Source organism: Sodiomyces alkalinus (genome assembly GCF_003711515.1).
Source record: "Sodiomyces alkalinus F11 unplaced genomic scaffold SODALscaffold_3, whole genome shotgun sequence".
NCBI lineage: Eukaryota > Fungi > Ascomycota > Sordariomycetes > Glomerellales > Plectosphaerellaceae > Sodiomyces > Sodiomyces alkalinus.
The window spans coordinates 1840102-1859947 of record NW_021167081.1 but is presented as its reverse complement, the minus strand read 5'-3'; the positions used below and the strand labels follow the sequence as shown (position 1 = coordinate 1859947).

General features: G+C 54.1%; 7 protein-coding genes and 2 non-coding genes across 9 annotated transcripts in view; 7 read left to right on the top strand and 2 right to left on the bottom strand.

Annotated features, from left to right (window-relative positions):
* Nucleotides 1-222: 222 nt before the first annotated feature.
* SODALDRAFT_t85 lies at nt 223-309 on the top strand. The gene has a single exon. It is a non-coding gene; the product is annotated as a tRNA-Glu (tRNA).
* Nucleotides 310-609: 300 nt separating this feature from the next.
* SODALDRAFT_t86 lies at nt 610-700 on the top strand. Its single transcript has one exon. It is a non-coding gene; the product is annotated as a tRNA-Glu (tRNA).
* A 541-nt stretch (nt 701-1241) lies between these two features.
* SODALDRAFT_332182 (hypothetical protein) lies at nt 1242-5668 on the top strand. The gene is made up of 3 exons (XM_028611636.1): nt 1242-1572; nt 1830-2023; nt 2137-5668. The coding sequence occupies exons 1-3, from the start codon at nt 1313-1315 to the stop codon at nt 5244-5246; spliced, it is 3564 nt and encodes a 1187-aa protein (XP_028467834.1). The 5' UTR covers nt 1242-1312; the 3' UTR covers nt 5247-5668.
* Nucleotides 5669-5777: 109 nt separating this feature from the next.
* On the top strand, nt 5778-8343 carry SODALDRAFT_332181 (seven-hairpin glycosidase). The gene is made up of 2 exons (XM_028611635.1): nt 5778-7970; nt 8081-8343. The coding sequence occupies exons 1-2, from the start codon at nt 6042-6044 to the stop codon at nt 8198-8200; spliced, it is 2049 nt and encodes a 682-aa protein (XP_028467833.1). The 5' UTR covers nt 5778-6041; the 3' UTR covers nt 8201-8343.
* A 1557-nt stretch (nt 8344-9900) lies between these two features.
* Nucleotides 9901-11001, top strand: SODALDRAFT_143840 (hypothetical protein). The gene has a single exon (XM_028606818.1). The coding sequence runs from the start codon at nt 10103-10105 to the stop codon at nt 10715-10717; it is 615 nt and encodes a 204-aa protein (XP_028467832.1). The 5' UTR covers nt 9901-10102; the 3' UTR covers nt 10718-11001.
* Nucleotides 11002-11045: 44 nt separating this feature from the next.
* Nucleotides 11046-11886, bottom strand: SODALDRAFT_332177 (hypothetical protein). The gene has a single exon (XM_028611634.1). The coding sequence runs from the start codon at nt 11714-11716 to the stop codon at nt 11234-11236; it is 483 nt and encodes a 160-aa protein (XP_028467831.1). The 5' UTR covers nt 11717-11886; the 3' UTR covers nt 11046-11233.
* A 2927-nt stretch (nt 11887-14813) lies between these two features.
* SODALDRAFT_143799 (hypothetical protein) lies at nt 14814-15650 on the top strand. Its single transcript, XM_028606816.1, has one exon. It carries the CDS (start codon nt 15016-15018, stop codon nt 15511-15513), a length of 498 nt encoding a protein of 165 aa, XP_028467830.1. The 5' UTR covers nt 14814-15015; the 3' UTR covers nt 15514-15650.
* Nucleotides 15651-16109: 459 nt separating this feature from the next.
* SODALDRAFT_143807 (hypothetical protein) lies at nt 16110-17018 on the bottom strand. Its single transcript, XM_028606817.1, has one exon. The coding sequence runs from the start codon at nt 16737-16739 to the stop codon at nt 16161-16163; it is 579 nt and encodes a 192-aa protein (XP_028467829.1). The 5' UTR covers nt 16740-17018; the 3' UTR covers nt 16110-16160.
* Nucleotides 17019-18261: 1243 nt separating this feature from the next.
* Nucleotides 18262-19846, top strand: part of SODALDRAFT_323296 (polysaccharide synthase) — a gene marked incomplete at both ends in the record, with an annotated part of 1868 nt that continues 283 nt past the window's right edge. Inside the window, 3 exons of the mRNA XM_028609796.1 lie at nt 18262-18341; nt 18426-19280; nt 19510-19804. Coding sequence (XP_028467828.1) covers nt 18262-18341; nt 18426-19280; nt 19510-19804 — 1230 coding nt within the window. The remainder of the gene's footprint in view (nt 18342-18425; nt 19281-19509; nt 19805-19846) is intronic.

The following is a 19846-nucleotide window of genomic DNA, read 5'->3' as shown; positions in this document are numbered from 1 at the left end:
ACGTGCTGGTTCGACCCGGTGTTCTTTCCATATCAAGTCTATCCGATGTTGCTGCCAACCTACTCCGGTTTGCCCATATGCCCAGGTAGTTAAATCATCATTCCTACTACCAAGAAACACCTTAATGGGAGAATTCCTAATGGTATGGCGTGGTAACGAGGACGTAGAAGACTAAATGCCAAGACCGCGCAGTAAATCTTACAATACACTTCAATACGAGCCTCCGAATTGGTGTAGTGGTTAACATTTGTCGTTTTCAATCTCCAATATAGAACCGACAGGCCCGGGGTTCAATTCCCCGATTCGGAAATTTATTTTTTTTGTCACTATTTTCTATCGCTACGCTGATTGGCCCGCTGAAATACATAATAAAATTGGGAAGTCTCTCCTCCTTTATGCTTAAAGGTAGAGTAGTTAAGCACCTTTTTTTTCCCCTTTTCTTCTTATCTTCTTCTCTTAAATTTATTAAGACTTTAATATAAAAGTAATAGATAACGATCAAGGCTGTACTTCTTTTAGACTCCTTTTATCTATGAACATAAGAGGCCCTGTGCTGCCTTAGGGCAATGGCAGTTAGAGCAACGATACATAGCTGTCTGCAACAAGATATCCGAATTGGTGTAGTGGTTAACATTTGTCGCTCTCAATCTGGAACGGTAGTAGTGCCGACAGGCCCGGGGTTCGATTCCCCGATTCGGAAATGATATTTTTGCCCATTGTCATGGTCGTCTGACACGCTTCTCTTCTTTTAACGCCTCGTTCGCTTTTGTTACTCCTGTAATTCAAAGGACAAGTCCTAGTCCGGTCTGTGTGTGGATGGATAAATATTTGAGCTGGCGACCTGCCTTACGAGTCATAAAAACCTTCTATACTGCGATACGCCTCTTTCTTCAGCCTTCTTTCTCTCTGCCTTTGTCCTTGGAGCACTATCCGTAATAAGAAGTTCCGTACGGTACCAGTGGAGAGAGGCTCTTGCAGGCCATCAGTGACACCCCACCCCACACAGGGTACGGCAACAAGGTATTGACTTCGACTGCCGAGATTCGGGCCAGGTTCTTGACGCGGCTAATAGCAGCCTTGCCCAATACCTACCTAAGGTGTACGTTGTACCTTACAAAGTTACATACAACGGTATGACTCCAATATGGAGGTACCTCACACTTACAAGGTAGCATCGATCTCCCAAGATTCCCACTAAATCTTCTAATCGCTCTTTTTCATTTCCACCCCAAATCCCATCTTCGTCTCGTTTTTGCTAATTCTTTTTTTTTGTTTCCTTTATTGTTTTCCTTTTCTTCTCTTGGTCGCGGCGATGTTATGGCTGCTTCTGACTAGATTCCTTCTCATCAGCTGCCTCGTCGCCTGGTGGGTTACAAGACCCGCCAGCTCGCTCTTGATTTTGCTTCGTTGCATCTTGACCATCGTCACCTTCTGGGTCATATCTCCTCTCTACGCCAACATAATTTTTGTCCGGTCCCTGCACTATTCCCGCGAGCTCTTCTGGTATCTTCGTCTCGATACGTTCCTGCTAGGCCATGCCAATATGATTGTCACTCTGGCGGCAGTCTTTTGGTGAGTGTGGGTTTCTTTCTCGTTGCCTGTCGCGAATCCGACCTGCCTATCTGTTTGGCCACCGGTCCAGCGACAACACCCAGCCAGCCAACAGCATGCCAGCCGCTGCATCGTCGCACGTTGCGGCCGTTAAACCGTGCCGCTTACCTGCGCAAACGTCATCATACGCGCCACGTGCCCTCTCTTTTGGGACGCCGCCTAAGCAACTAAGCAACGGCCAAAGCCACTGAACTTTACTGACATTGATACCCGCTTAGGCTGCTCAATCGTACCTGGCAAACGCTATGGAAGCCCACCCCCGAACTCATCAGTATCCTGGGCGTCGATGTCCCCGAACCTCCCGATGTCTCCCTCGCCGGTATCCGTGTCGACGCCGCCACTCTCAACTGGACCCGACCGCCCAGCAACCGCCCCGTTCAGAAGTACCTGATACAAGTCAACGGTGTCAATGGTCAGTATCGCTGTCGTCGTGCACCCTCCCCAGTTGCTCCCTGGATTGCATCCTCGCAGTGCGAATGGCGAATGGCGAAGGTGCTAACTGGTCATCATTGTTTCGCTCTGCAGTTGGCGAGTCGAGGCCTGAAGAGACGGCCATCACAGTGACAGGACTTCGACCAAACCATTGTTACAATGTACGAGTAATTGCCGTCGGACCCAACAATTTCCAAACGGGGAGTCAGATCATCCGCCTACGCACCTACAAACGAGACGGCCGCCCGGATCTCGGGAACTCTCGGATCCCCGACAGCTTCCACGACCAGGAGCCGAAAAATGCCCAATCGCTGTCCACCGGAGCCGCCGGCAACAAGGCCCAGGTGCCTTCCATCGAAGCAGCCCCATCTCTTGAAGGCGGTCCCGCGGCTCCCCGCGAAGGCTCGTCGAGTGCACCTGGCCAGCGGCGCAATACGCTGAATCGCCGTCATTCCCCGTCCGTGGCCAGTCAGGACCAGCCGGCCATCAAGCTGCCTTACGATAGCGACCGTCGGGAACCGTCACTCAAAGAGCTTGCCGACGCCTTGGAGAAGACGAGGAACGAGATCGAAGACATCCTGGCTCAATACGGCCAGGAGGAAACCGATTTCAGAATACTCGAAGACACCCTCAAAAAGGAGAAGGAGAAAAAGAAGCAACTCCATAAGGAGAAAGACGATCACACGGCACAACTGAAACAGAGGGTTAAGGCGACCTATGAGCAGATGCGCCAGACGAACAAGGACAAGGCAAGGAAGGAGAACTTGCTGAAAGAGAAGCAGGACAAGAGGAGAAAGGTGCAAGACTCTGTGGAGAAATGCAACGAGGACGTATCGAAGATGAAAAAATCCCGAGAAGGCTTCGCAACCGAGGAGGACAGCATCCAGCAGGATCGCGACCTCAAACTCAAACACCTGGAAGAGGAAATCGCGGCGCTGAAGGAAGAACATGCCCAGCTCGAATCCGAATATAAGGAGAAGAAGGAGCAGCTGAAAGATCTCGAGACTGAGCGGAAGAAGCTCCCCGGCGGCGACGAGGACGAGAGATGGAAGGAGGACGACCGGAAAGCCAGGAGGGAGTTCGATTTTAGGAAAAGGGACCTCCAAAGTCAGCTCATAATGGAGAGCAGGCGGGCCCAGCAGATTGAGAACCACATGCATGTCCTCCAAACCCAGATCTACGCACAGCAGCAAGCCAGCGCCCAGGTCTACAGCCAGGCGAATGCGTCGGGCGTCGACTTCGACCAGCCCGTGTCGGCGCAGGTCAAGCGGAGAAGTCGTGCCAGTAACACGTCGCTGCCGAATCCCGTTGTCGCGGCCGGCCCCCCGACACAGTTTGTTTCCCCTCCCGACACCATGTACGGGCCGACGACGGTGGCCGGGTTGGGTGGGCGGTCCAGCTTTGCCCCCGGGCCTTTTATGGACATGTCCTCGGCGGATCTTGGCGGCGCAGAACGACATGGCAGCGATGTCGAGCTGAGGGTCCCGACTGGTGGTGCGCCTTTGAGTCCGACGGCGACGGCTCTCCTGCCGTCGGGCATCCTGGGCGACGACGACCCCCCAAGCCCGCCTTCGGAGTCTCGGAGGAGCCCGGTCGGCTGGGACCACGAGAACGACCCCAAGTCGCCCACGTCGTCGGGTCGGATGAGCAGACTCTCTAGTCCCCACGCCTCGACGCATCACCTGCCTTTCGACATGCACCGTGTGGACAGCAGCGAGCGCAGGTCCCTGAACGATGTGACGGGGTCACCCGGCGCCGGCGGCCATGCACCGGCGTCCGGTCACCACCGGTTCACCAATCTGCTCGCGACGTTCAACCGCAGTAGGGGTGTTAGGGACCTCGACGACGGCGGACCCGTTCTGGGCACTTTGAAGGCAGGCCAGAGCCAGTCGTTTCCCAGGCAGGGCGAGGAAGGCGACACGGTCAACAAGCGTAGGATAGCTTTCGCAACGAACTGGTTTCTTAACCGAAATATTCCTGATTCTAACCCTACCTCTGCCCCTGGCCCTGGCTCTGGCCTTCCGTCTGCTCCCGGCCCCACCCTGGGCGAGAGCGAAGGGAACATGCCGCCGCCCTCCAGGTTTTCAGCTCGGCGGCTGAACCCTTTCGCGAGCTCGTCTGGCGTATTCCCGGACCGCGTGCCGACTAGCCCGAGGCCCGCGTCGATAGCGTCGGCCGAGTTCCCGCGACCTTCTACCGACAGTGGATCTATCTGGGGGGCGCCGGGCGATGGCGGCGGCATGGCGAACTTCAGCAGCAGGCGCATTTGGCTGCCAGAGACGGCACCGTGGTCGTCGCGAAATCCGTCCCGGCGGCCTTCGCTCCATGGATCGCCTTCTGCTTTAAAGACGACGCTTGCCTCGGCAGATGACGAGATCTTGGATGAAGAGGCTCTGCTCGATCCTCACGTGTCCCCGAGCCAGGTCGGCGTGATTGGTAGGCCGCTCCCGGCTTCCAGGTTGCTGGAGCAGCGCCTCAACCCGGCGGCCCCAACTTTTATGGCGGGTTTCTTCCGGCCTAAGGACAAGGAATCAGACGCCGGCAAGGACAAAGGGAAAGGCAAGGAGAAAGAAAAAGGCAGAGACAAGGCCAAGGACAGGGACAAGAAAGCCGGGTCCCTGACGCCGAGCATGGAGGCCTTTCCGGGCATGGACGAATCGCCTACGGAGTCGCGGATTTCCCGTGACACGTTCTCGGTTCATACGCAGACCTCGGTGTCGGAATCACGCGAGTCCCTCACGCTCTCTCTGGAACCGACCTTCTCCAACACACCGTCGGACAATCCGAGCACGGGCGCCTCGGCCAGCTTGAAGGAGCAGGAAAGCGCGATGCGGAAGCTCTTCCGCAAGGGCAGCGCAAGCAAGTTCAGCATCTCTTCGCGGCTGGGTAAGGACTCGGGCCTCTTCAAGAAAGGGCCCGGCAGCGCGACGCACTCGGACAAGAATTATCCTTACTCGGCGGAACGATCCAGCATTGGCGACGTGGACGACCTGTGCGAGGCGGACTTGAACCAGCTGGGGCGCAGCTATGACAGCGTGACCAGCAGCCCGTCGTTTGGGCCGATTAAATCCCGGGACGCGAGCCAGGGCGGTGGTCGCATGAGCATGAGCGGTTGGAGTAGCCGGTTCTCGATGAAGAAGAAGGGCCGGGAGAACAAGGAGAGCCTCGAGATGGACCGCCCCTCGGAGACGGAGGGCGAGTAAAAAGAACCAAGGTAGAGCTGCCTTATCTTTCGAGGTACAAAGGCGCATATACATACACATGGAAAAGCGTGATGGACGCCCCGTCCTCCGTCGTAAGGATGTATGCAAAGAGGAGAGGAGTGTCGTGAGAATGGCGGATGCCCGTAGGGTATAGGTATACAATTATAAGCAGGCAATGCTATCAAGCTATTCACCTATTCACACATAACCATTGGTCTCTTCTCTCCGTCAGTCCAAGGCCAACAATGTACTTAGTGCAGTCGTCAAGTCATTGAGCTTTTTCGTACTTTGCATGCGGACAAAGTCTTGACACCATGGATGAAGCGATGAGAGATCCTTGGCAGACAAGGGCCCCCCCCTTTTTTTTTTGTAATTTTTCAATTTTCATATTAGATATTAGCTAAGCAATAATATTTCAACGTGATGGCCCCTGAATGGAGAGATCCGGACGGCCCCGTACGACGACGCCTCGTTTTTAAAGAGAATTTATCCCAACGCGTCTTCAGCCTGACCGGTCTTTTTCTCTTTGGCGTTAAGTTAAGGACGAAATATCATACTCCATAATTTTATCACGTTCAATTCATTCATTATACCTGACATCCAAAGCAAAGCGCTCCCGAAAAGAAGAACAAGACAAAATTGGTCAACTCGCTCTGAAAATGCGCCATCGATCTCTTGTCACGAATCAAATTCCTCTCCGCTGAGTTGGGAAATCTCATTTTGATCAAGAAAACGAAACGGGAAAAGAACGAAACCCTCCCCCCCCCCGGAGGCGGACGAACAAACAAAGAGATCATGGTCTTGATCTTAGCCCCTCGTCGGCGCCTCGTGCCCGTCGTCGCGCTATTCACCTTCGTCTTCGTCTTGCTATTTCTTCGTCGAAGTGACGGGTACGACTACGGCGCCCATGTGCCACCTTCATCGTCATCGTCATCGTCATCCTCCTTCTTCTCATTCCTCGGGGGCTCGGCGCCCAGTCCGCAACCATTCCCGCCCACGTCGGAACGCGTGCCCTTCCGAAACAGCTCGTTCGATTGGACCGACGTCGACCAGCACTTCCCCATCCATTCCATGATCCCGTTGCCGACCGGGCGCCCCCGTCGTCGCATCCCGCGCATCCAGCACGACTTTTCCCCTTCCTTCTTCCGAACCACGACGACTGTCACAACGACGGAAACCGAGCTGGAGGCACGCCGCGCCGCCGTCCGCGACGTCTTCGTCCAGGGTTGGAAGACATACAGAGACCGAGCATGGGGCCAGGACGAGGTCGGCCCCGTCTCCGGCGAGCCCAAGAAGAACACATACGGCGGGTGGGCCGTCACGCTGTTCGACAGCCTCGACACGCTGTGGATCATGGGGCTCAAGGACGAGTTTTACGACGCCGCCACCTACGCCGCCCAGGTCGACTGGGCCGCCGAGAAGACCCGGGCCGAGGGCGGCGGCGGCTTCAACGTCCTCGACACGACGGTCCGCCACCTCGCCGGGCTCCTGTCGGCCTTCGACCTCAGCGGCGAGCTCGCCCTGCTCCGCAAGGCCACCGAGCTGGGCGACCTCCTCTACATGGCCTTCGACACCCCGAACCGCCTCCCCGCCCGCTGGGCCAACCTCAACAACATGCGCGCGGGGACCCAGATGGCCGGCGACCACGACCCTTCCGCCGCCACCGGCACCCTGGCCCTCGAGTTCGCCCACCTGTCCCAGCTGACGGGGGACCCGAGGTACTTCGATGCCGTCGCCCGCGTCACCCGCGTCCTGCAGCGCACCCAGCACCAGTCCCTCTTGCCGGGCATGTGGCCCCGGCTCGTCGACTTTCGCAACGAACGCGTCGACACCGACAACGCCTTCACCCTGGGCGCCACCGCTGGCTCCCTGTACGAGTACCTCCCCAAGATGCACGCCCTGCTCGGGGGCCGCGACCCGATATACGAGGCCATGTACCGTCGCGCCGCCGAGACTGCCGCCCGCCACATCGTCTTCCGCCCCATGCTTCCCTCCGACGCCGCGCATCAACGAGAGGAGGAGGAACAAGAGCGAGGAGAGCAAACACCAATTCAACCCTCGCGACCCCGCATCCTCTTCACGGGTGACGTCTACGTCCACGATGAGCGCATCGATCACATCCCGGAGACCCAGCAGGCCGCCTGCTTCGCCGGAGGTTTCTTCGCCCTCGGAGGCCGCCTCTTCGACTTGGACCACCATCTCGACATGGGCGACCAACTAGCCCGCGGTTGCGCCTGGGCATACGACGCCTTCCCCGCCGGTGTCATGCCCGAAGTTTCCACCCTCATCCCCTGCTCCCGATCCTCCGAGGGGAACGAACAAGCTACGGATACGGCCAGCGCTGATATAAGGAGCAAGAAGTCGCGCGGCGACGAGAAGAAGATCGGAAGGGACCATCGGAAGGCCCTGGAGGATGGCTCTGGCTCTGGCTCTGGCGTCCATCTCGACGAGTGCCCCTGGGACCCAGACCGCTGGGCCGGCGAAGGTGACCCGCGACTCCGCAAGGGCTTCAAGAACGTCAAGGACCCGCGCTACCTCCTTCGCCCCGAGGCCATCGAGAGCGTCTTCCTCCTCTACCGCATGACCGGCAAGGAGGACCTGCGTGACATCGCCTGGCGCATGTTCCAAGCTACCGTCAACGCCACCCAGACACCCCACGGCAACGCCGCCATCGACGACGTGACCGCCCATCAGGGGGGGACTAATAAAATTGACTCCATGGAGGTAATGCTGCGTCCATCCAAAAGAAAAAAAAAACCCCCCCTTGGAACATTCCATCTCCCCATGAACTCCAAGACAAAAAATCCCTAACCCTTTTTGCTAATGATGTGCAGAGTCATTGGTTCGCTCAAACGCTCAAGTACTATTACTTGATCTTCTCACCCCCCGACCTCATCAGCCTTGATGACTTTGTCCTGAATACCGAGGGCCATCCCTTCCGGCTAGGCATATGAGATGCAGCATTCCTCTAAATCACTGACGGCCACGACAACCAACTCTTGGGTTGAAAAGGCGGAGAATACGAATAACCAAAACTAGGCTCTCAGTCATTTCTCCATGGCAAATACGAGAGAGGTGGCCGGCTAGACCCCCCCCCAGGCCAACGGGACCAAAAGTGGCTCGATCTCCGGAGGAGGCCCAATCCCGACTCGCCAATCAACACCCATCCTATCAGTCATGTGCTCATATTCCGTAGAGGCAAATACGTGGTTCGGCATCTCGATTCTTTGCAGATTTGGCCAGACTTCGGGGTGGGTGAGATGGGCGACGAAGAAAAGGGAAAGGGAGCGCCTCGCCACCTCCTCCCGGCCCAACGGAGTTGATACTCGACATCTTGACTTGTATGGACAGATCACGAGGGCACTGGCAACAACACCGGTATATTGTGGCGACTTGGTACGCGACTTGGTGGAGCGAATGGGACAATGGACACGGACAATCCAGTGGAGCGACGTGTCTGGGACAGACCTCACCGTTGGTCGGTTAAAACCGCACCCCGTGGACAGACACGAGGATCGTGCGCACCTTGGAAACAGAGCCAACGGGGGAGTAACATGCCTTGCCTCATAGCGAACGTGCTGATCGAGGGGATCGAGGGAATCGAAGAGGGTCAGTATGCCCTCCCCGCGGGACCCGCCACCAAGAGAATCGGATCTCCGAAGTCTGTGTAATATCCAGTGATTCCAGAAGGTGGCAAAGCCTCCGGGCGCTCCTGGTAGCTACCTAGTGGTTGAAGTGGGCTCTATGAAGTGAGCACCATGTGGAACGGAAGTCGACCGACTTAGGAAACGACAGACAGAATCACTTGACTCGCATCCGATCAGGCTCAGCTCCAGTTCCCCCTTCGCTGGTGGTTAGCAGATCCGGAGAGCACTGTATGTACGTTCTTGTCTGAATAGATATTCTCATGCGTTGTTGTCCTTTGTACAAGTGGCCTTCGGATGGATGCTTCCTTGCGGGACGTGAAAGGGCCAACTCCTGGCATCAACGCACACTTGGACGCCACCGAGATGTATCGATTGACGTCAACCAGCCTGCACACATCGCCCTCAACCTTGGAAGGGATAAATTCTGAATGCAGGTCGTGTGCGGCTTCGTTGACTCTGGTGGTTGTGCCCTAATTAACCCAGAACCGAGTCCATGCAGGGCAAATGCATTGTGAATTTGTGAAACATGACAGGCCATTGCATTGGGTCCCATGTCTTGTATCGAGAGGGCCTGCCTGTACAGCTTCTTCCTGGATCGCAGGCACTCGAGAGCATGCCACTCCGACTCCTACCAGCCGTGAACAAGTGGCTAGCAGCAGCAAGGCATGATGTATTTTCGGTCACTCTGCCTGTAACTCTGCCTGTATACTACCACCGTGTCTCGTGCTTAGAGACACAACGACTTGCTCGGATGCCGTCATATGCTGCATGGGGAACGTACAAGTTGCGTGGACTGGACGGTTGAGACGACCGAAAGGCACAATCTGTAGCCGAAGGGTGTTTTGGCTTGGTACTGCAAGACCTACATTAGTAAATGCTGGACAGTTCCATCCCGCTTGCAGGGATGAGATGGATTTGTGTGCGGCCGGCAAATGAACAGGTCATCACCAACAGAGAAGAAGAGTAGAGAATTCTTCTCTCTCCTTAACTTGTAGTCCTGCATATGTGCGCATACGCATGGACGTGGACATGGTCGGTATTGCTCATTCAAGGAAAGCCGGAGAAATTGCCTTCAGGTCCGGTTCAAACGCAGGAGTCACGTCTGATGTCGTTGTCACTCCGCTTTTGCCAGACCTTCCCTAGTATCGTTACGGAGCAAAGGAGGGAGGAATCGGCCTCATCAGCCTCATAGAGAAATTGTATCCCACAATGCTATGTGTGTCATTCGAGATCGCCCGAACCGGGGACAGGATGTTTGCTTCCCCGGAGCATGTCTGCCGCCTTAATCCACCTTTCCCGCGTCAAGTCTTGATCATGGTTGGGCTTCACTTCGGAGGACGTGGGGTTTTCTGGGCTTCGGAAGCGGGGGCGACGAACCGAGAGCGGCCGCGTTTTCACCAAAGGTCAAAATTAGCACAAAACGGACGCAGAAGGCTGACTTTGGCTTGCTGCTTGCTTGAGCCAGCCAGCTGTCTGCTTGCGTTTGGTATTTCGAGACACAACGAGGCGACTGTGCCTAACTCAACATCTGATGATGAGTGCGAATATCGCGGTGGCAGCAAGATACTCGTGCCCATCATCTCTCTCCTCCCTTCCCCTCGCGGGGGAACATCTTGGCTCGGGCCGTGTCCTGAAGCTAAACGAAGACGAGTGGCCTGTTGGTGGGATACGTGGATAACGAGAGCACCACTTGCGACGAACAGGACACGTTCTATCAGCATGGAATTCCGGGGCTTCGTGGAACAAGTTTTGACGCCATGCCATGGGACACGCCTGCCCATTGCATTGCCCTGCTTGGCTCAGCGCCGGGAGGAATGGGAATAATTTTGGATAAGAGCGGTGGAACCATGCTGCTGGGTTCAAATCGTACGGATAGGGTGCGTAGTCCGAAGACTCCTGCGAGCCCCTGGATCCTGCCTCCAGGGACAGAAAGATAGGGTGTGCGTGTCAAATGACAAGCGAGAGTGGACGAATCGAATCCCTGGCATTCTAGACTCCTCGGCAAAATCGAACCATGGACCGTTGTTCCGTGACGACGCATCCCTCTTCGGAGCATCCCATCATCCTTGCCCATTCACTTGCTGGCCGTGTCAGGAAGAGACCCACGAAGACCGTTGTCTTGACCGGTGAAATGCGTAGAATTGCAACGCCTTGTCTTTGTAAACGCCTGCTGGATTGGGCTACAAGAGGCCACTGGTGTGGAGATGGACGCGTACCAGGACCTCGCATTCTTGGCATTTGCGGCTTACAATTTACAACGTAAGGAGAGGGCCGAGTACAGATGTGAGTGCAGCGCCCTCAGATCAGTCATTTTGTTGGAAACGAGAATCAGCCAGCGACTCACTCCAAAGGGCGAGACGAGAAGCCCTGGTCGACAAGGGCGTTCGGCTTATGGAGGGGGCGCGAAGTCCGGAGTTGGGTGGTCGGCTCGTAGGGAATAATAAGTGGGACGTTCCACTTTTGTGGTGCAGAATGCAGAGCTTCGGAGTGCAATACAGAATCGCTTCGAGCCCTTTTTGCTTTCATCTGGTTTTTTTGTCCAGTTTTGCCTGCGAAATAGTACAACTCATTGCGGCTGGCTTGGTTGACATCTGTGCCACCGTTCGCGCTCAGATAATAACATGCTGGTGTAGATGGAAATCCACCGCCGACACTCGATTGTGAGGTCCACGGCCAGTAAGTAGCTGGTCGTACTTCCAATGGTAATGAAGAAATAACACGGTGGACAGACTCTGCGAGCCGGCCTTCGTTCAGAAGGCCCTTGGAACGCCATAGGGCGAACCCGAGTGCCGAGCACTGCTTAGAGGCCGGCCAATGATGCATCCACGGCAAGTGAATGATGTGCGCCACAGGGACCCTGGTTTTTTGTTTCTTTTTCTGTTTCGCTCTTTTTTTTTTTGTGTGTCTTGGTTTGGTTTGGCCTTGACGACTGCTCATCCGTAAACAGCTCAGTGATTATCGAAGCTCAGAGCCGGGGTGTTATGTTGGCCAAGCTCACCCAGTCGACTCAAAGCCGTGAGATGGAGGATGGTGGGACCGAGTCAGATGATACCAGAAAGGAATGCGAGCCCGCGCTGTTTAGTCCCGAGCGATCTTCGGTGTCAATCGGGCCATGATCCGCAACAAGTGCGAATCTTCCCTATCAGGAACAATCCAAGTCAGATAACCTTCTACCCACGCATGCTCTAGGCAGAACACACCACTGTGATATATATGCTGCTAGGAAAAACTACCAGATGGTGATCCGCAGATAGGGAAGCGCGCGGCCTGGCAGAAAGCGTTGATATGTTTTACTTCAGTTATCGAGGGAAATGGTTCGGCGGTAACTTTGTGGCAGACGCGCAGTGTCCATGGCATGCTGTCAACAGAAGCTGTGCCGAGACAGAAGTATGTACATGTAGTTGTGGTACGATGTTGCAGTCTAAATGGATTGAGCTCGGAGGACATGGGTCCATTGGACTCTCGGGGCCAGCTAGGGTTCGCCAACGCGCTCTGGAAGCAGGTGACAGAATGATGGCCGCTCGAAGGGTGATGGCTACACAGCATGCACATGCAGGTGGGGAGCCAGTTAGGACGGTGTTCGGCAGTCGTCGCTGATGGTGATTGGGGTCCAGGCACCAGGCATGCGGCGAGCCCTTAGTTGTCGACTCGTTTTAATTTGTATAATGGTAGTGGTTTGAGTTCAGCCGCCGGTGACACAGAGCGTGGGGGAATATGCATCAACGGGAGTTGAGGTAGGGAGGTGACTGCGGATTCTTCGATGAGATTTGCCGGGCCTAGCGACAGATCTGGGATATATTAAGAACATGAGGAGGCAAGGAAGCAAACCGGGGGTCAGAGACGGCGGAGGGTACGGAATGCAGCCATAGTCCTCTCTCATCCACACCATAAGTAGGACGTTCGCTGGAGGTCAGGTAATTATGGCGGACTAGGGCAATAACGATGATTCAGGTCGTCGAACATGGCTGTGATGGGGCGGTGGCGAGGGTATTCTCATATATAAGACTCCGCCGTGGGTTTTTTGCGCTTCTCCTGATAAGTGACGGTCAGTCATCGTACATATACAAAAGAATGGCCGACATTGGTAATCCAAGTTACTGCGGTCAATTCGAAGCTGAGTGAGTCGCTCGATGTGTTCGCGAACTAGCGGGGCGCACCAGTGAAGTCCGCAGTGCAGCATGGTCCAAGGGAGGTCCAATTTGACACCAGAACTGAAGTTGCCCGCCGGGATGTTGTCATCACAATCACTGGGGAGCCAGCGTGCTGCCACCGAAAATCAGCATAAACGGCTACATCGACTCTGGTTCTGCTCCCTACTCTGAATTCTGATGCGAGTGGTCTAGGATCTGTCGCAAACGAACTAAAATAGGAGCTGGAGATCAAATGAAGAGATGGTGGACTGGATCAGATTCGATCGGATTGGACAGTAAACAGCCGGTAATAGTGGGCAGTGGGCGTGCAGTTGCGGGTTCTATTCCGTGCTCTGTCCTCGTCGTCGACAGGGTTTCCAAGTCGTTGGGAAGTAGAAATAACATGCAGTAGTCAAAATAGCAAAACAGGGGCAATAAAGCAGTCATAAGAGGGAGTGTTGTGTCGATGATCACCACTCGATGGATTGAAGCCGTAGTTCTGGGGTAGAGATGCGCGTTGTAAGGTAAAAAGGTATGACGGACCGAGGGCCTGGAAGGCTGTGTTGTTGTAACACGCCTGCCCTGTCCGTTTGCGACTGCGGTTCGAATGCCATGCAATGACGCGCAAGGCACGGAGTACCTTGTACAGGTAAGGTACCTACCTTACCTATAGAGGCACTACTCCGTACTTCGAACAATGCGAAGATGTCATGGAAGGTGCGAACGAGTGGACATGCGGGGAAATTGGGCGGGAATAGAAATTTTCTGGTGGTCAAAGGTAGGAACGATGGGGACCATCCCAGTTCGAATTTGCTCCTGGAAGGAAGGTGGACCCGGTCCTGCCTCCCGGGGTATTAACTGCTTTAGGAGCTCGATGGCAACCTAGCCTCAGCCTCGTAGGTAATTCATTACTACGTAACACGCTTTTGAGCCCCCATGGACGGACTATCAAGGTATTAGTATGTATGTATGTATGCATGGCGAGGTAGGTACCTTATCTTCTGTAAGAGTATCCGTATCCGTACGACGTATATGTATGCATGCTCTGTTCCGGTATCGGAGAGACGGGAGATAAACAGGATACGGGTGTCCGTACTGAGTAAGAAAGAGTATGAGAACGAACAATGCTTATTCAGTGTACCTATGTAAAAAAAAAAAAAAAAAAAAAAAAAAAAAAAAAGGCACACAAAGCAAGGTCAATAGTACGGTACGGAATATCGCTAGATGGATACTATCCGTCGACAGCTACCCCTACCTTACGGTGAGACTTCCCTGTGCGTATCAGTACGTTTGTGCCTATTTTACCCAACAGTGGTCGATATCATCCGGGTTCATCGAGCCTTCCTACTATCCGGAGATAGCACTCAGCTCTGAATCTGGAACAGACATGTGATGATAGTAGGAATGAGACGGATAAGATGCGGATGTGGTGGTACCTTATTCATCCGGCCTTTTCTTGTCCATAGCTCATTCTCAACACTGCTCAATACCTACCCCAGAGGGGGGATTTATAAGGTAGGTCAGAGCTCGAATAGAGACTTTTGCTCTGACTAGAGCCAGGACAGAGAAATTTCTGTTGATATGATGTTCAAAGACTCTCCACAGACTGACTAGTTATCGGGCTCTGTCCCCCTAAACCCGGGTAGGTATAATAAGAGAAATGTACATGGCGTAACACACACACAGCATATACGCATCCGCAATGCTTTTGGATACCTATGTAGCTTATCTGTGTGAGAAAAATCGACACGACTCGACCTAGGTATAATTATATAATTGCTTCCTCTCCGTTTAGATTCCAACAGAGAATACCGCCCGACTAGGTTCGGAAGGTACGCATCATCCTTATACAGCCTCAATACATACGTCATTGAATTTCATACCGTAACACCCGCCATGGTCGTCTATATATATATTTTCCTTGTTTAATTTGCTCTGAGGCTCTCCACCTCCTCGTCTCAGTTTCCGTCACAGATCGCAGCTCTATCGGCAATGGTTATTATGTACGTTGTACGTCGACTCGGTACTCTTGAGGCTTATTTCAGCAAAGTACTAATTATTATACCCTTAATCAATCAATTGATCCGTTTTCTCTCGAAACGGGCCCACCCCGGGCCGTTGCGGAAACCACCAGGTGAGATGGACTATCTTTTCGGTGGACGGACGGTGGAGATATCTAGCCTGACCAACAGCAAGCCCTTTCCTCGGTCTACCCCAGCCATTCTTGGCTCGCTGTTGGCAGATCGGTTCTTTTTCTCACTTGATGTATTTTTTCGTCCCACACGTCAGACACTCACATCTGTTGAAATGCACCCCCTCCCCGGGATGCGTGGCGTAGACTTTGGGTATGTACACCCGCGCAAGCACCAACTTTTTTTGTCAGATCTCAAATTGCGGTCCTTTTCATCAGACGGCGCGACCTGCCGTCGACAATGCGTCGCCATTTGCTTTCTCTCGACGTCGGAAACACAGCCTGTATCTGCTTCATGACTTCATGACCCAACCAACGAACATCCCACTCAACCCACAGATACCACAATGAGACTGCCAGCTATATCAGACTTCGAACCCTAACACAACTCTGTTCCGACCTTCTTCTCCTGCCCACCGAGACGCTCCACGGAATAACTACTGTAGGGCCCGCACCCCATAGGCTCCACACCGGAGACAGAATGCACGGCTGTATGGCATCATGACGGAGTCCCGCGAGCTTCATACTCCCCCGCACGAAGATCCTGCTACTGCAGGGCAGCTTCTTCAGTTATGGCCATCGCTTGCGTCCAATTCCGGCCTCCCCAAGTCGACTTTTCAAGCGAGCCTCCCAGTATTGTTCATCCCCAGAGAAGAGTTGCGCCTGGTCGTCTTGAAAGCTTGAAAATCCTTCATATTAATGCATCGCTGCTGACAAATCGGCCCCACGACAAGCCCCGGTTACGGCTCTTCTTCGCCCCATTTATCTGCCCTTTCGGCTTGACACGCTGGGACCAATTCCCTAGGCCGTCAAGACGGGTATTCTGTCCTGGCCAAAATGTCTGAGCTTTTGTTCGTCACACTACTCCTACTTCTACAACATTTACTTCGTATTTGCATTGGCGAAGTGCTCGACCAGGTTATATGATCGTAGTTTTCCTCCTGCCCTACACTACACTACCTACTGCACGTTGTACATACATACGGTAAGGTCTTGTGGACAGGGTTGAACTTTTCCCCACCAGATCGCCATGGCGAGTGATTCGCTTTGGTGGCCCCACACCTGCCGCCTCCAAGTCCAATGCTGAGGGGGCAAGCGGTGGTCTAGCCGTATGGGATAAGGATGACTGACCACTCCGTACCTCAGCTGGACCCTGTCCCCATTTAGCACCAAGGCTAACGAGGTCGATAGCTTCAGAAATTCGTAAGATTCGTCCCCTCGAACGGAGCGGCGCGCTTAGACCCATATAACCGCTCCGAGGCCAGGGCCCTCTTCGTCGATTACCTTGTCTGCGGGGTTTGCTGATAGCCAGGTGGTCGTCCTCGCCCTCGTGCCTACCGTTCCTCGGGATATTCTGACCATTCAGAAGCCTACGAAACGACCGAGAGATCCAGTTATCCTCGCTCCCCAGCCCCAGTTGCCTGGCAGCATTCAGAGGAGAGCACTGGCTTTTCTCTTCCTCGAGACGATTGGGATAGTCGATGCTCGATACTCTTCCGAGACCAACTGAAAGGCAAGGCTGCATCGTAACGGGGCAGGGTTCTTTGTCCTATCATGCTCGTCTATGCATCCCTTCAAGTACTGTAGCATTGGTTGAGGAGGCCATGTCGGGATTGGCAGCGAAGGAAGAAAGGATGATTCCGGTTGGCGCTTTTGCTTCGTCTTCCCCGACTTGCCTCGTACTTCGTTCGCTACCTCCTGTATGTCCGGCTGCTGCAGGCCCTTGTTAGTTCTGGCCCGCATCGTTCGCGCACCCCACCCGTCCTTTTCCCCTTCTCTCTTTTTCTCCTCGATTCAACAGTCAAAGCTATACCCCCCCCCCCCCCCCTGTCGACCAGACCCCCTTGCCACCTTTATTATCCCCTCCTACATCGCTACCTTGCTTCCTGATACCCTGAGAGCCATGCGCGTACATACATACGTTGTATGTGTTTCTTTCATGGTCGTGGTCTCCAGTCAACCTCATCTTCCACATGAGGGTCGGACATACTACCTGCAGAATACTTGACGTACATTCGGCCTCGACCCCTATTTTCTTTGTTTGGACACCCCATCACGCTAAGGCCGCCTCGATGCCTTGGCATATGGCGCATGGCCATCCCCGAAGCACAGGTGGCTATATATCCCAAGCTATCGCCGCTCTGCCAATGCGCTTCCAACCTGTCACCAGACCTTCGTTCTCTCTTCTTCTTCTCTCGGGTCTTTTATTTTTTCTTTCTTTTGTTTCCTTGGGCCAATTGGTGGTTCAATGGCTGGGTTTCCTCCATCCTCTTTTCCTCGGCTCTGTATAATACTTTGCATCTCTTGGACGGCTCGGCACCCGTCCCTGACACAGCATCCAATAGATCTTGGGTGTTGGTTTCCGCTCGCTTTACCAGCATTTATTCTGCGGCTCTTTGATTCCAGCACACGACATCTAGTCTTCTTGTCTCCCCCCTCCAACCAATTGGACGTCAACCGGACTAGCCGATACACCGGCCAGAGCCTGGAGACGACTGGAGTGCAGTTCCTTGTGACCAAGAAAACGCACCAGGCATCTCTTGGCCTGCTTTTCGCTTCACGCCCATCACAGGTGTGATTAACGATCGTTTTTTTAATCCGTTGATACCTCGAAAGTTCGACGCTCGCTGTTGGTGGATTCCGATAGCTTCCTCGCCAGGACTAGGGACTGCTCGACCGATTCACTCACTGAATCACCGGACCTGACACTCTGTTCCTTCCAGCACTGGGACTGTCCGCCTGATTCAGTACGGGAGGAAAGGGAACATCGAATCACAACATTTAGGAACATTTACGGGCAGTCCTCAGTCATTAAGAAACGGTGGCAAGAGGAGAATTTACCTGCACCAACGCCGAAATCTTTAAATTTGCTGCGAACGACCGCACCGATCAAAGACAGACCGACAACGAAAATTCCAGGAGCCACTCTCAAGTCGTTGAGACTCGATCTTCCTGGCTTTATTCTCTGACCATCGAGAGGTCCCACTACTCCTCACGGGACTCTATACATTCGGCACGCGTGTAGTCACGTCAACATCAACATCGCCATGTTTCCCAGCTTCATATTTCCCGGTTTCGGGTTATGGTGGACTCCCACCAGCTGGTTCTACCTATTTGTATTTCTCTGGTAAGTCGCATCTCATCTACAGGACGGAACTTTGCCGTCCTCTTTTCTTTCTATTGCTCGCTGCTGATCGTGAACTGGACATAGGATACACCGGTACCTCCGACTCTTCGTCCACTGCGTTAGCCACTGGGTATACAAGTCGAAACCCGTACCAGCCAAGCCCACCTTCACATCAGACGACGTGACCGTCATCATTCCTACGATCCATAACGTTTTCGAGGAGCTCCGGCCCTCTCTTGAGAGCATTCTGGCCTGCAAGCCTTACGGCCTTCTGCTCGTCACGACCACCGACAAGCACTATGCGCTAGAGAAGCTCGCAAGCACCTTGCCTCACCACAATGTGCAGGTGCTCTCCACTCCGATTGCGAACAAGCGCCTTCAGGTCTGCGAAGCGCTGCCCAAGGTGACGACGAAGATCACGATCATGGCCGATGATGATGTTACGTGGCCTTCGACTCTGCTTCCTTGGATCCTGGCTCCCTTTGAGGATCCTAAGATGGGTGGTGTGGGAACCTGCCAGAGAGTGAAGCGTGTCCGGGAAGGGTCGCTGTCGACGCGCATCTTCAACTGGCTAGGCGCAGCCTACATTGAACGACGAAACTTTGAGATTTCGGCAACGCACAACATCGACGGCGGCACATCCTGCATGTCTGGAAGGACGGGCGCTTATCGATCGGAGATCCTCTCGAGCCACGACTTCCTCGAGGGATTTAAAACGGAGAAATGGGGCCCCTACATTCTAAATGCGGACGACGATAACTTTGTGACTCGTTGGCTGGTCAGCCACCAGTGGAAGACGTGGATCCAGTACGAGCCCGAGTGCGAGATTGAGACAACGCTGGAGAACAGCACGAAATTCCTTTACCAGTGCTCTCGATGGGCGAGGAGCAACTGGCGCAGCAACTGGACCAGCTTGGTCACTGAGCGATATGTGTTGACGTGAGTCCTGCCCCGCTTAAGCTGACAGGGACCACCCCTGCTATTCTCTCGTTTTTACCCTCCACCCATGGTTACTTCGCCTTTTCCCTGTTCCCCCCATCCTTTACCTCATTCGATCAACCCTCCCTCCACCCTCTCCCGTTTCTCCTCCGGCCCCACCAGACAGGGGTAGCCCGCGTTTCTGATCCACATTCGATCGTGATTAACAAAGTCTCTTGTACAACTGCAGTCAACAGGCATGGTGCACATATGCACTACATATTGCGACGTTCACCTCCCTCGCCTTCCTGTTCGACCCTCTTATCATGGTCGCCCTTTGGAAGGGCACTGCTGGCTGGGATCCTCAGATCCGTGCGGCGGCCTTTTGGGCACACTTCGTCTTCGTGTTCGCCTTCACCAAGGTGGTCAAACTACTAGGGCTTTTCAAGAGACACCCTAGGGACGTTGTGTTTTTACCAGTGTCCATTCTTTTCGGCTACTTCCACGGACTCATCAAGCTCTATGCCTTGTGCACCCTCAAGATGGTATGAATAGAGACCTTTCAAAATGAACCCGTCATGGGGGGG

Coding starts and splice junctions, on each gene's coding strand:
- SODALDRAFT_332177 (XM_028611634.1), bottom strand. CDS start 11,716: ATGCATCATTGGCCGGCCTCTAAGCAGTGCTCGGCACTCGGGTTCGCC.
- SODALDRAFT_332181 (XM_028611635.1), top strand. CDS start 6,042: ATGGTCTTGATCTTAGCCCCTCGTCGGCGCCTCGTGCCCGTCGTCGCG. Junction 7,971..8,080: donor ATAAAATTGACTCCATGGAG/GTAATGCTGCGT, acceptor AATGATGTGCAG/AGTCATTGGTTCGCTCAAAC.
- SODALDRAFT_143807 (XM_028606817.1), bottom strand. CDS start 16,739: ATGCAGCCTTGCCTTTCAGTTGGTCTCGGAAGAGTATCGAGCATCGAC.
- SODALDRAFT_332182 (XM_028611636.1), top strand. CDS start 1,313: ATGTTATGGCTGCTTCTGACTAGATTCCTTCTCATCAGCTGCCTCGTC. Junction 1,573..1,829: donor ACTCTGGCGGCAGTCTTTTG/GTGAGTGTGGGT, acceptor ATACCCGCTTAG/GCTGCTCAATCGTACCTGGC. Junction 2,024..2,136: donor ACAAGTCAACGGTGTCAATG/GTCAGTATCGCT, acceptor TTCGCTCTGCAG/TTGGCGAGTCGAGGCCTGAA.
- SODALDRAFT_143840 (XM_028606818.1), top strand. CDS start 10,103: ATGCTATGTGTGTCATTCGAGATCGCCCGAACCGGGGACAGGATGTTT.
- SODALDRAFT_143799 (XM_028606816.1), top strand. CDS start 15,016: ATGGTTATTATGTACGTTGTACGTCGACTCGGTACTCTTGAGGCTTAT.